General features: G+C 37.5%; 1 protein-coding gene across 3 annotated transcripts in view; it reads left to right on the top strand.

Annotated features, from left to right (window-relative positions):
* F8 (coagulation factor VIII) overlaps positions 1–15,992 on the top strand; it is a 515,303-nt gene that overhangs the window by 455,266 nt on the left and 44,045 nt on the right. For all 3 annotated transcript variants that reach the window (XM_075184684.1, XM_075184685.1, XM_075184683.1), the window contains one exon: positions 12,214–12,299. In XM_075184684.1, the coding sequence (XP_075040785.1) occupies positions 12,214–12,299 (86 nt within the window). The remainder of the gene's footprint in view (positions 1–12,213; positions 12,300–15,992) is intronic.

Below are 15,992 nucleotides of genomic sequence, written 5' to 3'. Positions count from 1 at the left end.
TTGAAACTTGTTCTCACAATAAGCTTCTTTGAACCATTTTTTTATGCTTCATTGAATCAATTACTGCTCTTAAACACCCATGGGCATACATATTCGGGGAGTTTAATTGGGAATTGCCGACCTCCAAAGGCTTCACTATTATTAGGATGGTGATAAATTCAGCAAGATGGCTCATTTAATACCACTCTGTCAACTTCCTTCCAGTAGGATTTTGGCCAACTTGTTCATCTGACATATATTAAAGTTACATAATAGTCCTGAAGATATTGTTTCAGATAGAAGAGTACAATTTACAGCTCACTTCTGAAAAGCCTTTTGTAATTTACACCAATTGACACCAACCTCCTCTTCTCCTCCTCAGCATACCACCAATAAACTACTAGTCAGACAGAAAGAGTAAATGGTAATCTGTAGCAGTATTTGAGATGCTATACCTCACACTTGCAAGATGTTTCGGCGGAACATCTACTATGGTTAGAATTTGACTACAACAACTCATGCTGCCTCTGGAATTTCCCCTTTTTATTGCATTTACGGATTACATTCTAAAGTTCATTCATTTTACACTCCTGTTCTCATTTTTCTGATCTTTTTGATACTGCCAAAACTCTGAAATCCGTTTGGAGCAAAGTTTGTTGAGGTTTGTCACAGCCAACACTGGTTTAAAATGGATTCACTAACAGCCGTCTCTGGCACCACTTGTAGGAACTAAACTTTGAAATGAGAGTGGTACCAGGGCTAATAATTATACAGTGTGCCTGCCCCCAGTTCCAAAACACTAACCTGTCCATCTGTAGCCAAAATATATGTCTAAGTCCTCTGCAGTTTACAGAACTAAATTGTTATGCAGGGGAAAGACAGCCATGTTTATCCTGTCAAGTGAAGCCACATAGACTACACCCATCACACAGAACTAAACCTCCATCCTTTTCTTTCTCCTCTCCCCTCCTCTCCGTCTCAGCCTCCGTTCTCCCCATTCCCTCCTCCTACCATTGCGTCTCTGTCCGTGCTACCCTCCCCTTAGATTGTACGCTCCTTCGAGCAGGGCCTCCTCTCCTTCTGTTCTCCGCCACCTTAACTCTGCTCTCCAGCTCCTTGTCTCTTCCGTGAGGTCCTCCTGCCCTTCTACCCCCTTCTCTACCCCGCTGGGGGCTCTCACCTCTCATCTAGCTGTACATCAAGCTTCTGAGTTACTGTGCTTTTTGTTAACTGTACTGTACTGTCTCACCCTGTATCGTGTTTCTGTCTGTCCCTGTACGGCGCTACGGACACCTAGTGGCGCCCTATAAATAAAAACTAATAATAATAATAATCACACACCTTTATTTGACATGCACAAAGCTATAAAATCCGCTATATTTAAAATGGGGCATATTTTACCAAATTGTAAAAAACTATAACTTTCCAATAATTGTCACCACTCAAAGGCACTCCTCTGTCATAATAGCTTTCTAACAAAACAAACTTCCTACGTCTAGATTTACTAAACTGCAGGTTTGAAAAAGTGGAGATGTTGCCTATAGCAACCGACCAGATTTTAGCTGTCATTTTGTAGAATGCCCTAAATAAATGATAACCAGAATCTGATTGGTTACTATAGGCAACATCTCCACTTTTTCAAACCCGTAATTTATTAAATATATCCCATACTCATAAAACACCATGTACAATGAGTTACGCTTTACAAAAAAAACTGGAAACCTGACATTTTCAATTTAAGATTATCCCTAATCTGTAATATTTTAGTTTAACAATCTGAGATTTGTCATGTGGCACCTGTGGATGGCTTTGCACTGGCATGTCAAATATCAGCTTCAGTGCTATAATACATAAAGTGTAGCCCCTCAGGCATCATGCCCTTATAATTAATTTATACATATATATATATATATATATATATATATATATATATACATACATATATGTATATACATTACCAATCAGTCACATCATTAAAACCACTGACGAGTGAAGTGAATAACATTGATTATCTCGGTACAATGGAACCTGTCAGCAAGTAAACAGTCAGTTCTTGAAGTTGATGTGTTGGAAGCAGGAAAAATGGGCAAGCATAAGGAGCAACTTTGACAAGGACCCAATTGTGATGGCTAGACGACTGGATCAGAGCATCTCCAGAGGTCTTGTGGGGTGTTTCCAGTATGCAGTGGTTCGTACCTACCAAAAGCAATCCAAGGAAGGACAACCAGTGAACTAATAGGGTCATAGGGTGCCCAAGGCTCATTGATTTGTGGAGTGAAGGCTAGCCCATCTGGTCCAATCCCACAGAATACCTACTGAAGCACTAATGGCTGAAAAAGTTAACACTGGCTTTGGTAGAAATGTGTCAGAACACACAGTGCCTCGCAGCTTGCAGCATATGGGGCTCTGTAGCTGTAGACCGGTCAGAGTGCCCATGCTGACCTCTGTCCACCACGTTTTCTTTTACATCATGTGGACGGCAAGATGCATTGTTACCCTGGGCAAGAGATGGCACCAGGATGCACTGTGGGATGAAGGCAAGTCGGTGGAGGCAGTGTGATGCCCTGGGCAAAGTTCTACTGGGAATCCTTGGGTCCTGGCATGCACATGTGTATGCACCACCTACCTAAACATTGTTGCAGACCAAGTACACCCCTCATGACAAGGGTATTCCCTGATGGCACTGACCTCTTTCAGCAGAAAAATGCACCCTGTTGCACAGCAAAAATTGCTAAGGAATGGTTTGAGGAACATGACAAAGAGTTCAAGGAGTTGACTTGGCCTTCAAATTCCCCAGATCTCAATCCAATCAAGCATATTTGAGATGTGGTGGAAAAACAAGTACAAACCATGGAGGCTTTACCTCGCAACTTACAGGATTTAAAGGATCTGCTGCTAACGTCTTGGTTCAGGATAACACAGGACACCTTTAGAGGTCTTGTTGAGTACATGCATCAACGGGTCAGAGCTGTTTTGGTGGCACAAGGGGGACCTCCTACACAATATTAGGCAGGTGGTTTTATTGTTGTGGCTGATCAGTGTAAACAAACACACACACATATAGAAACGTGAAAAGACTCCTTTAAAATAAAAATAAAAATCAATGATAATGGTGCCAAGTGAACTCTTAACAAAGTGTAAAATATAATAGTTTATCTGACATATTAATGAAATGTAGAATGGAATCTTCTTTATTAATTTTCCATATCACAATGATGAATCCAGAGGCAAGCTATAACTCATGAGAGAGCCTAGCTAAGGATCAATTCATCAGATTCTCATGAATAACATTAATGTTATTACATCAAAACTCAGGCTGTTAATCAAATACAAATGTAATCATGAAACAAATCATAAAAGAGCAGCCAAATGCCCATACATTAAAAATATACATTGGAGCTTATCTGAATTCATCAAAACTGCATAGATCTTTCCAAGAGGGACAAACTCCTGGCCACGAAGAAAAGTCCCAAGGCTAGTTTACACAGAGAAGAAATTCAGGTACACGTTACCCGACACGCTTTGTCTGAAAATGCCTTTTTAAGGGGTCATAACAGCACAGAGAACAAACAGCATTATATAATCCCATCAATCTAGAATACACCAATCCTGGTCCCATAATTATGTGGGTTGCTGATATCACTCAACTTCCGCCTGAAGAGAAATGTCACTTCCACCCTTATACCAGGGATTCAGTCGGACATTATTTCCGGTTAGAAGTAAATAACAAGTCTGAAGATAATAAAAGTCACTCATGTTCTATTCATACAATGTCTAATAATGTAATATGTTATACATGTTCTAGTAATACAAATACCTACTCAAACTACCATGATTAGAATATAAATCAGCAATGGTCCTCAGTAGCAGGCACCATTTTGTTGGTTGTATTATGTAAACCTATTAGGCGACACGTTTATTAAACATCATAAGGCTTAATGAGAAAACTGCATATTAAACTCTATTTCATTATTAGTCTCATTTAATTATAGCTCAGCAACACATCTGTTATACAGTATTCCTAACTATACATTGTACATGCTATCAAAAATCACCTTAAATAGCGTGCATCATTTTATTGGTGATATCATTTAAACTTACTAAGCGAAACATTTATTATATATTAAACTTAAACAAAACTATGTATTAAACGTCATTTCATTAATCATCTCATGTAAATGAATTGAGAAACATAATTATTTTTTGTTAGACAAAGGTTGATTAGTATTTTTAATGTTATTGTTATGTTTGTTTATTGAAATTCACTTTCTTCTTTATTAATTGTACCCATATTTTCATATTTTGTAATAAGCCCTTCAAATTTTTTCTTTATCATGTTAGTGGGGTCATTCCTTAATTTCAAATAGGTAGTTTTGTCAGCCAGTTGTCTGGCAATTTCATTCTGATAGCCTTTTTGGTCCAAAACAACTACTCCTCCTTTGTCGGCCGGTTTAATCACAAGATTACTATCATCTTGAAGTTTCTTTAATGCATGCCTTTCCTTATTGGACGGGTTGGAATGAGTTATCTTTGTCCTCTTATTATATATTTTCTTTAAATCATCAACAACTAATTTAGTAAATGTTTCAATATAGGGCCCTTTTAGATAAGAGGGATAAAAAACTGAAGGTTTTCTGAATTTATGGACTGTTCAGAAGTGTTTGAGGTATTTGAATTATTTTCAATAATAGTCGAACTATCTTCTTTCTTTTTCATAAGAATTTATTTTTTTATTGTTAATTTTCTAATTAATTTTTGTAAATCCAGAACTTTAAAAGGATCAGGTCCTGTAGAGGGTGCAAATTTTAGACCCTTGGAGAGCAATGATAGTTCTTCCTGTGTCAAGAGACGTGAGCTTAGGTTAAAAGTGGTAATGGGAATATTAGAATCATTAGAGTTTGTTGTGTCTTTCCACTTTGATAACATTTTCCTAAGTAATCATTTTTGTTTCAGTTTATGGAATTTAAGCTTCTTGTTTCCATCTCGTTGTCCCCTTTTATTCTTAGTTTTTTTGAAGATTCTTTAAAGAAACACTATTTGTGTTTGAATTAGAAGATATTAAGGTATTCTCCTTGTTCTTCTTTGCATTTGAGATTTCTTTTTTCTCCAAGGAGAAAAGGGGTGGGAAAAAGAATGAGAGAAATCTTCTCCATTTTTCAAAATCTCAAATCGATTAGGTGATTCAAAATTTGTTGATTTTGAATAGGGACCAAGAGTTATATTTCTGAATTTTTTCGTTGGATTTCCTAGCCATTTGTTAGGTTCGTCGTAATCTTCCATTCTTGAAGTAGATGGAAGATTACTATCATAACTATTGTAAGATTTAAATTTTTCAATATTTCTATATTTTTTCTTATTAAAAGAATCATCCTTCTTAAATCGGGAATTGTTAATGAGATGTTGTTCTTCCCTAGATTAGGGACTGTGTTTAACATTTTTCAGTATATGTAAATCTCTAGAATTTTTTTTTTTGTTTTCTAGAGATAAGTTGTTTCACAATCTATCTTCTCTTTTATAATATGTAATTTGCTCGTAACGTCACTTAAATCCTCAAATGGAGTAACTAAAGATTGCAGACTAAGAATTTCCTCTTCCATTTTTAATAATTGGGATCGTTTATCATGTAAAATAAGTTCCATAAGTGAAAAGGAACATTGTTGAAGAATTATATTCCATTTCTCTCTGAATTTGGTGGATGCCGATGTAAAAGATGGACTCTTTACAATCTGCAGTCCTTTAGGTATAAGCTGGTCTGCTACGTACTGTTCTAAGTTGTCAACCTCCCACCAAATTCTATTCTCTTTTAATAACATATTTTCCAATTTGTCTAATGCAGAATCTAAATCTTCATCATATAATTCTACAGTAGTGTCTCTATCAAAGACATTGTTAGCTAAATTAATTCTATCAGTTAGATGCTAAATAGGGATAAGTACAAGTGTTTATAGGTATAATATATAAAAAAAGGAACAAAATCCCTTACAGCGCTTCACAGGTCACTGCTGCAAAGATATTAGACCACAGACTAAACACCTAAGTCACAATAAATGCATATAGAAAAGCAAAGGGGTCAATAATAAACATGAAGAAAATAAATATATACTTATATTCAATCGCATTAAAACACCACATCGCCCCCTAAAAAAACGGATTTACGAAGATATCCGTAATATCATATTAGGATATGAACAACACTCCTTGTCCTTACACTTCAAGAATTACCACAACTGTTGTAATAAAGACATTAAAAGCTTTATTGGTATTGAATTAGTCCAAGGAGATTGGAAATATAGGGACATTACTAACAAACTTTCACAGAGAGAAATGTCATAGATTTATAATTCTAATTATTATTAATTATTTATTTTCTCTTATTTTTTTTAGTGAAGAAGTTTTCAAATTTTTTACTGAATTTTTCACTGTTTTTTTTTCTACTTCTATGATTACTATCTGGGTTATGTTGTACAAATATAGAATATGTGTATATATGTTCATGTATTTTGATTGACAGTACATGTTGTACTGATTATGCGCCAGAGTACAATTGTGGGGATATATGTTTTTTCCTATTAGACCATATGGGGGTAATATTTTACATATTCAATAATATGAGGACATCGTATAATTGGAGGTACATCGGATCTAAACTTGTTATTTTTAAATGATGATATCGATTTTATTTTAGTATGATGTTTTCATTTATTACCACTTAAAAGATTCCTATAAATTATTATAGTGTAACGCTGTAGAGCTCTCGGAATGAGCAATTCTATCTGATACCTGTCTATTAAAAAACGAGAGCCCCCAGAATTTAGGCATTACCACTACACTACATTATATAGTTGTTCTTTATTATTTTATTTGTTTGTTTCAAATTTAAGCCATTTGGTATTTAAGATGGTTTATTCTAGAGATCTATTTTTATCATGTATGTATAATAAGGTTACTTATGTTTTCTAACTATAGGACTCGATTATAAATAGACACATCTTTGTTTTTCACCAAATTGACCAATTCTTATGAGATAAGTTTAGAGATTTGTTCGTATTTCTCCTTTATTTTCAATTAATTAACTAAACATGCATAAATATTAACCACGGAATGTCCGTGATAGGAGGCGTTTACTTTCTATATACATAAGGTAATGCGAGAAATTACGTTAATCATACTATCTATTCATTGATGTATCCACCTTAAAATCGAGCCCTTGATCTTTTGATTATGTAAAGGAAAGAAGTTTTATATTATTATCATTTTTAACAATATTGTGCCTCGGGTTTTGGGACCCGATCATTTGAGCGGGTATAACTATATAAAGACGGACTGTGGAGACAGGACACTACACCTTGAGAACGATCTGTGTGTTAAGGATCAAAACGCGTTGGTGGTATAAGTGTCAACTCAGCATTAAGGACTTCTACCACTACATACTTACCATCTGTGAGGACGATCATCATTATTTCATCCGCAGCTTTTGTTTTATGCTGACCGTCTTCTGTGTTCCGGTAGGAGTACCCATGTCTGATGTTTTATATAATAAAGAGTCTTTATGTACTACCTTAGAGGCATTTATTTTTATCTTTAATCTATGATTGTGGGCCTTGATGTCTGGAGGAGAAAGTACAATCAGATGTGCCACTAGTAAAGAATACAGTTTGTAAGTAGAATTTCCTACGGGAGTCCCTTCACACAGTATAAAGACAGGATTAACACACCTGGTGTAGTGACGGCTTGAATCACGTAGTTGATATCCACGAATTGGTGAAGGAATCTCTACAAACATTTTAATAGACACTTTTTTCTTTTTTATACTGTTTTATTAGGATTTGTATCATACAATATTACCCTATTGTTTTTTCTTTCTTTTCCTTTTTTATGCTATAACTGAGAAAGAAAACAAGAAGGAATATATGGTGTTTCAATGCGATTGAATATAAGTATATATTTATTTTCTTCATGTTTATTCGAGATCAGTTTAAAACGGAAACCATAGCGCAAAATTATTGACCCCTTTGCTTTTCTACTGGTACCAGTAGGTAAGTGGTAGAGACACTGGAACAGTGGTAATACAATAACAGCCACAGAGGTGAATGCAGCGATGGTGACTCGGGACTACAACAGAGGAGTCACAGGAACTGTAGTAGCTTGAAAGGCAGTAGAGAAAGACCCGATGCTGACACAATGTATTACTCAGGAGGTGATAACTGACATACTTGGAACAGCGGTGATTCTAGACAGACCACAAGCTGAGGACAGACAGAGGTAACTGTGGTGACTATGAACAAAAGCTGAGAAGTTACAGGAGCAGTAGTGGCTCTGAGAGGTAGCTATGAGAGAACCGGAGCTGTCACAATGAAGTACTCTAGAGATCGTAATATAGACACTGGAACAGCGATAGTTCAACACAGGCCACAAACTGAGAGCAGACTGAAGTAAGGATGGTAACTCTGGACAAGAGCTGATGAGTCACAGGAGTAGCAGCGGCTCTGAGAGGTAGCGATGAGAAAACAGATGCTGTCACGATGAAGTACTCTGGAGATGGTAATAGAGATACTGGAACAGCGATAGTTCAACACAGACCACGAGCTGAGAGCAGACTATCAGAAGCACATGCAAACCCCAAGGAGAACAGGAACCAGAACCACAGGCTGCAGAAAGTCAGCTTGAAGAAAAGGCGTCAGACAGGTGAATCTAGGAGGTTTAAATACTGCTCCAATATCCCATAGCCAATAAGTAAAGGGAGGAGGTCCTGAAGGGGAACAGACTCTGCACCTGCGCAGATCTGACTGTAGAGCAACGTATTATCACCGTTGGCTTACAGGAAATTGATCCCTAGGCTCTGCTGAACATGGCTAAGCCCACCCACGGGCGCAGAGTCTAACAGACAGATGGTTTTCACCAGGAACCCCCGCAAGGAGGTATGGTCTTAGCTGCACCAAGTCTGCAGGTCACGGTGCCGTGAGTGAGTGTACAGCAGAACGATGTGGGGGAGCCAGGTGAAGTGGATGGAGACAATGGAGTCCACAGATGAGTGGTATAAATACATGCACAACAATAATATAGGCTGATGGTCAGCAGCCAGTGAGTCACTAAGAGAAAAGGTGTTCTGTGGTATACAACGAGAGGACAGAGGCTGTCACTATGAAGTACTCTGGAGATGGTAATGGAAGTACTGGAGCAGCAATAGTTCACCACAACCAGAGGCTGAAGGCTGACTGGAGTGGTGGAGGTAACTCGTAGTAACAGCTGATGAGTCCCAGATGAAATAGCAGCTCTGAACGGTAGTGATGAGAGAACTGGAGCTGTCACAATAGAATACACTGGAGATGGTAATAGAGGTACTTGAACAGCGATAGCTCAACACGGCTGCAGGCTGAGAGCAAACTGGAGTTGTGGAGGTAACTAGTGGTAACAACTGATGAGTCACAGATGTAGTAGTGGTTTTGAGTGGTAGTGATGAGAGAACTGAAGCAGTCACAATGATATACACTGGAGATGGTAATAGAGGTACTGGAGCAGCGATAGTTCAACACGGCCAGAGACTGAGAGCAGGCTGGAGTAGCGGAGGTAACCCATGGTAACAGCTGATGAGTCACAGATGTAGTAGCGGTTTTGAGTGGTAGTGATGAGAGAACTGAAGCAGTCACAATGATGTACACTGGAGATGGTAATAGAGGTACTGGAGCAGCGATAGTTCAACACGGCCAGAGACTGAGAGCAGGCTGGAGTAGCGGAGGTAACTTGTGATAGCAGCTGAGGAGTCACAGTTGTAATAGCGGCTCTGAGTGGTAGTGATGAGAGATCCGGAGCTGTCATGATGAAGTACACTGGCGATGGTAAGAGATGTACTGGAACAGCGATGGTTTAGCACAGACCACGAACTGAGAGCAGACTGGAACACAGGCAAACCACAAGGAGAACAAGAACCAGAACCACAGTCTGCATGAAGTGAGCTTGAAGAACAAGCATCGGGTAGGTGAATCCAGGAGGTTTATATAGTGCTCCAGAAGTGCTTAGCCAATGAAAAAGAGGGAGGAGGTCCTGAAGTGCAATAGGCTTGCACCTGCACAGATCTGAATATAGCTAGCTGAATGAATGAACTAGAGAATGTCTGATGCTGGGACATGGCAGTTTCCAGATGAATGGACTGCAGGTAACGAGACAGGTACTATTTGTGGGAACGGAGCGTTACATGTATGGTGTGAGCCTGATGCGAGGACATGCCGGTTTCATGACCTGTGAGAGGCAAGTAACGAATCAGGTGCCCGTATGCGGGACTGGAGGGTGACACAGAGAGAGGAAAGGATGTTTAGGAACAGTGTTCTCAGTTTAAAAGAAAATAAGGTCCCCGTTAGTGCGCTGATGGACATGGTCGAGAAGACACTTGAGTTGGTAAAGGTGGCTCACTTTCATAGATCTAGTGTCCGGATCATCAAGGTTGGGTATGTGGGAAAGAAGCCTATTTGCCATACCTCTCCTGCATAGGGACAGATGAGGTCCTGGGAAGTTGGCAGGGGAAGGTTGTCAAAAGGGTTAAATATTTGCTCCTAAACTAAACTCATGGTCTAATGAGGTAATTAGATTAAGGAGAGGAGTCTTGTGTATTTAAACCTGTCCTTTTAGTTGTTAGATGTGACCGATGCTAGAAGAGCTGGCCGGTGTCCAGTTAGGAGACTAAGGGCCTGATTCATTAAGGAAAGTAAGGCAAAAAAAGGAGTAAAGTTTTCTCATGTTACAATGCAAATGGTGCAAATTAGTTTATTATTTTGCACATATGTTAAATACTTGCTGTTTTTTTCATATGGCACTCACATATTTGATAGCTCTATTTGGACACTGAAGTTTAAACTTGATCTAGACCATGCACTACCCCAACTATAAATCAGTCCTCACATTTTAAATTTACCCCCCCCCCCCTCCAATGCAACATGGTTTTGCCAACGTGTAAAGTTGCTTCTTTTCTTACTTTCCTTTCCTTAATGAATCAGGCCCTAAATGTCTAGTTAGCAATAGGGTCACTTTGTAATGCAAACAATAAAAGATGGTGTGATTTCAAGCAAGAAGCTGTTAGTGTCTTATATCTGCATCGGTGTCAGTGTCACAATGTGTCAGAAGTGCTACTCTATATACGAGAGGGAGAGAGAGACAGAGAGAGATGCAAATTCGCTATTGTGGGGTGTAAGCAGTGGTCGAAGTGGATATTTAGAAGTGGCGGTATGGAAAATGTATTGGAAATAGAATTTGATCATTTTACCTTGAAGGCATTGGGAGAAGTGATGGAATGGCATACCACCATATTCACCCCCTCTTCGTCCACTGGTTGTACGTACACACACTTGTTATGACTGACATATGCCTGAAACAAATGGCACTGATTTAGAAATTGATACATCTTGAGATGCATCCAACTGAACATGTGTATGTATATAAGCTTTTTTTTAAAGATCTTTTTCTATATGTTCAGAGTGCAAATGTGCCCATTATCATCAAAAATAGGTGCTGCCAGCTTATAATTGCTTTGTATCTGAACTATGTATGTGTAGGAATTTAAGGAATATATACCCTACTTAATTCACCTTGTAAATGAGCAAAATATTTCATAGAGCTAAATTGTCACACAGAAATGTAAAAATATAAGTATAAACTATGCAGTAACACAAATACAAAGATGTCATACGATATTGCAAATAGGAAATGCACTATGAAAATTATTTTTATTTTCAAACAGTAGAATGTGAGCTGTTATCATCTGATAGTAGGCAAGATTGCCAAAATAAGGCTACAGCTGAATTTGTCTTGACCTCCAATCTTAGTTATAAAACTTGCTAGTTTGTGTAAACCAGGTAATATATTTGTACAAGTGATACAAATGAATTCCGGTTTATGTCATACAATGTATTAATAATTATAGTATTATTAGTACCATCATCCCCATCATAGAATGTGGCAACATGTACAACAGCACTATACAATATGGGAAATAGTGCTTCTAACGAATTACAAGCAAGACATATAGCAGTATATAATTTAAAGATAAATGTTTACTTTCATTATTTTGTTATTTTTTTTTAAAGATTACAAAATTATAAATTGGTAACAGGAGAAATTGCACATAGTTTTTTCATGCCTTTTTTTGACAGAATTGCATGTTTCTTATACTATTAATGTGTTATTTATTTAGTATTTTTGTATTTTCATATAAAAATGGCAATTACTTTTCTCCCATCTATAAAGGATCCTGGATGCCATCCCTAGCCAGGTTGAAAAAGAGTGGATCTATAAATGCTTGGCGTGTGGTGAATGAGAATTCCTGGATTCAGGTGAGCAGTGACAAATGTATAAGATCCCACTTGGATCCCTCTTTATCTTTAATGTTAAGTAAACTGTTTGCTGACAGTTATCCAGAGTAGAATCGGCCTCTTTCACCCTGAGTGACCTGCAGTGTTTAATATCTGATTTCCGGTGAGTTCTCAATGCGTTGCCAGAAATGCCATCATTTCTTTAAGGATCTCCTTCTACATTATACTCAGATAAACCAGATGGGCAGGGGCAGGCTGGGCTGGGGGACAGGGGGTCACCTCCGCACAGCCACACCTCCACACATCACCACCACGAACACCTCCTTACATCACCCACACACACACCTCCACAGATTTCATAAAATGATTGCAAATGACTATTCCTACTTATTAGATTTTCATAATTTCTTCTGTTTCTTTCATTTTGTATTTTTGTGTGGCAGTTACCATGTATAACGAGCTTTGCTATTCCAAATTGACTTGATTTTCTATCCAATTGTTTGGTCCAACATGATCTTACTTATGATTATTTGATTGGCTAGTGGACAAAAATAATTATTTTGCTAAATGTTTACCTAGAATGTCTAAATCAATCTTATGTGTATCGTTCTGTTGTAAAGTGTATCATTAAAATTAGTTATTATAGAAATATTGTTGTGACTGTTTTGTACTTACTCATAGCAAATTAAACCAATGGCAGAAGTAGCTAAATATATGTTATTTCAATGGTATTTCCTTTTACATGTTACTTCCACTGGTTATGTCTATGTCCTTACAAAAGACCAGTTGTTTTCTTTGTAGAAGGTGTTACAATAATATATTATTTTAAAAGAACAAGGTAACTGTAGTATTCCACCTACAGGGTAATTGGTCTTTGGCAAATTAAAACATAGTGTCCATACAGCTATCAAGAGCACCAACAGAATAAAATAAATATAAACAAAAAAATGGTTATAGTGGTTTAGGTGGAGGGATAAAGTGGGTTATTATGCCCCACTTTGTCTAATGTGAGCTCCTGCACTATGTACAGACTTTTTCTCTTTACCAGTATCCTTACAGTGGCGCATGCAGGGGGGGTTTCTGGGTCTCCAGAAACCCCTCCCCTCCGCTAAAAAAGTGCCCTATATAGCGGCACTGTACTATACAGCAGCTGTATTGTATACAGCACCGCCGTGGACGCATCTTTGACAGCACCGCGGCTGCTGTATAGTACAGTGCTGCCTAAACGGAGCTGCTGCTGCGGTTTTTTGTTTTTTTTCCCGGTGGAGGGGAAACCCCCCCTTAAAAATGCTCTGTGCGCCCCTGCCTTTAAGAAAGTAGACTCCTGAGCAGAAGTCAAACCCCAAGTACTGGCAGTAGATGGGACTATAATAATTTACACTCCTGGAACATGAGCCCTTTCCAGGCGAAGCACTATGGTCTTTTTTATTATGATGCTTAGACCTAGGTCCTACTCCTCGGCTCTTTCCTGCTGTGTATGTAGTCACGAGTTTACATGTACTCTGTACAGTCCAGTCTACCATAGCTCTTGTGAAGACTTTCTTTTGATGTACTTTGTGTACAACCATACAAACAAATTATATCGCAGCACAAAAGTGTGTTAATGTATCACCTCATGAAATAACACCAAGAAAAGTGTAAGCAGTATATTTGATGATAGATATTTCAGAGAATAACTTAATATATAAATCTCATCTGAGGATGAGACAAGTCACAAATTAATATAAGTATTTATATGGACTTGCCATTTTTGGGACTATTAACTTTTTATTGCATATGTTTGATTTGATTTGATCCTTCACATTTTGTTTTAGATTTATGGTGTAGCGCCCAATGATGCGTATCGCAAATTTGCACACTTTAATTTATCTATCAGTTGCATTAAAGATACCCTTTAAATCTAGTGTTTGTAATGAGCCGCAGTGATCCGCAGCTCGCTTCTCCAGCTGCGTCCCGGCTGTCATAGCAACAACCGAGACTTCACTTACCCTTTATTCTGTCCTGACCATCACCATGGCAACGGGCGGGATGGTTTCCAATCAGCGCTGTGGCAACACTGGGCAGCCAGGTGCATGCACATTAAGTAAATAATAGCCTGCAGGCTATTTAATGTATTTATTAATTAGGCAGCCCCTGGGGTATTTTACGGACAGGGCTCTGATTAGCTACTTTCTGTATTTAAGGCAAGGAGGGCTAAGCCTCCCTGCCGGTTATAGCGTCTCTTGAGGAATTGTTGTGTTTAGTACCTCGTGTATGCTGCTGATACTCTGGATTGACCTATCGTTGTGACCTCTTGCTTGTTAGTGGACCTTGCCTGTTTTCTGATTGCCCTGACCACTGGTCCTGTTTCTTGGAGTCTCCTGTTTTCCACCAGCCCTAGTCGTATGACCTGTTTCCGTTCTTCCTATCTGCTACGGACTCCCTGACCACGGGCCAGCCTTATGACTACCCGCTATCATCTAGACTCACCAGCCTAATAGTGTTGAAATCTTTCTCTTGTAAAAAAATATCAAGACAACAAAACAATGTTCTGCAGATCTCCAGAGAACGAATATTCTGCAATTACAAAATTGTGAAATAACATCAACAGCCATATATATATATATATATATATATATATATATATATATATATATATATATATATATATTAAAGAAGAGGTTTGTTTGTTTGTTTGTTTGTTGGAGAATATCTTTCACAGCTCTCGAGATAAACCTGACAAATCTGTCATAGTTATTTAGTATAAAAAAAGAAACCTATTAGACCACATAGCGGCAATGCGAAAAAGCGACTGAGCGACAAATATTGAAAACATAATTTTTTGGTAGTAAACAATTGTTTGACTGCTGAATGGAAACTTGCAACAACACGACATAATGACAACGCAACAAAGCAACAAATCTTATTTTCTAAATAGCATTTTTTGTCTATTTACCAAATAATTTTCTAATATTTAAAAAGTGCTACACATTACAAATCAGACTCGTGCAATGCCGGTTGAACCTGCCAGTATTATATAAAAGCTGGACTTAAAAAAACAATAAAACTTGCAACATATTAGCAGGTAAATGTTTCACTTTCGTATAACACACTTAAATGCCAGCAGAATTCTACTTTTTTTTAACAACATTGTGTCAAAATGCAAAAACTACTTAGATTAGTGAACACTAATATAATACAATATACACTATGCCATTTTTCATGCTCTGTTCTATTACATACAGACTGACTAAAATACTGCACTAAATTACAAAAGGAATTAACCTGTGTAAAATTATAGGGTATATTAATAACAGGCTTTGATTTGTAGACCTTCAGATATTGTTTACAGAGCTGTCTATAATAATGTCATGAATAATTACAAATGAATTGTGTCACACCTTTCACTGGTTATTATATCCAGAAACAAGGAAAGATCTCTTTTATTTTACAAACATGAATGCTTAAACAAATAATAGAACAGTATATTTAAGATATATCCTTAGGTCAATCAGAGAAAAAAAATATTTATATAAGGACGGCTTACGCTGCAGCATTTAATTGGCAACAGACACAGTAATAAAACAAGTTTAAGTATTAGCAAACAGACAATGAGCTCAAATAGCTATTGTAAATCCTCAAGCAATATCAATGGATTCATATCAGCCACTACTTTTATCTTATATATATATATATATATATATATATATATATATATATATATGTATTGGTAAA

The sequence above is a fragment of the Mixophyes fleayi genome, chromosome 9, assembly GCF_038048845.1.
Source record: "Mixophyes fleayi isolate aMixFle1 chromosome 9, aMixFle1.hap1, whole genome shotgun sequence".
In the NCBI taxonomy this organism is placed as follows: Eukaryota; Metazoa; Chordata; class Amphibia; order Anura; family Limnodynastidae; genus Mixophyes; species Mixophyes fleayi.
The sequence above is the reverse complement of the archived record's forward strand: the minus strand, read 5'-3'. Positions and strand labels throughout refer to the sequence as shown.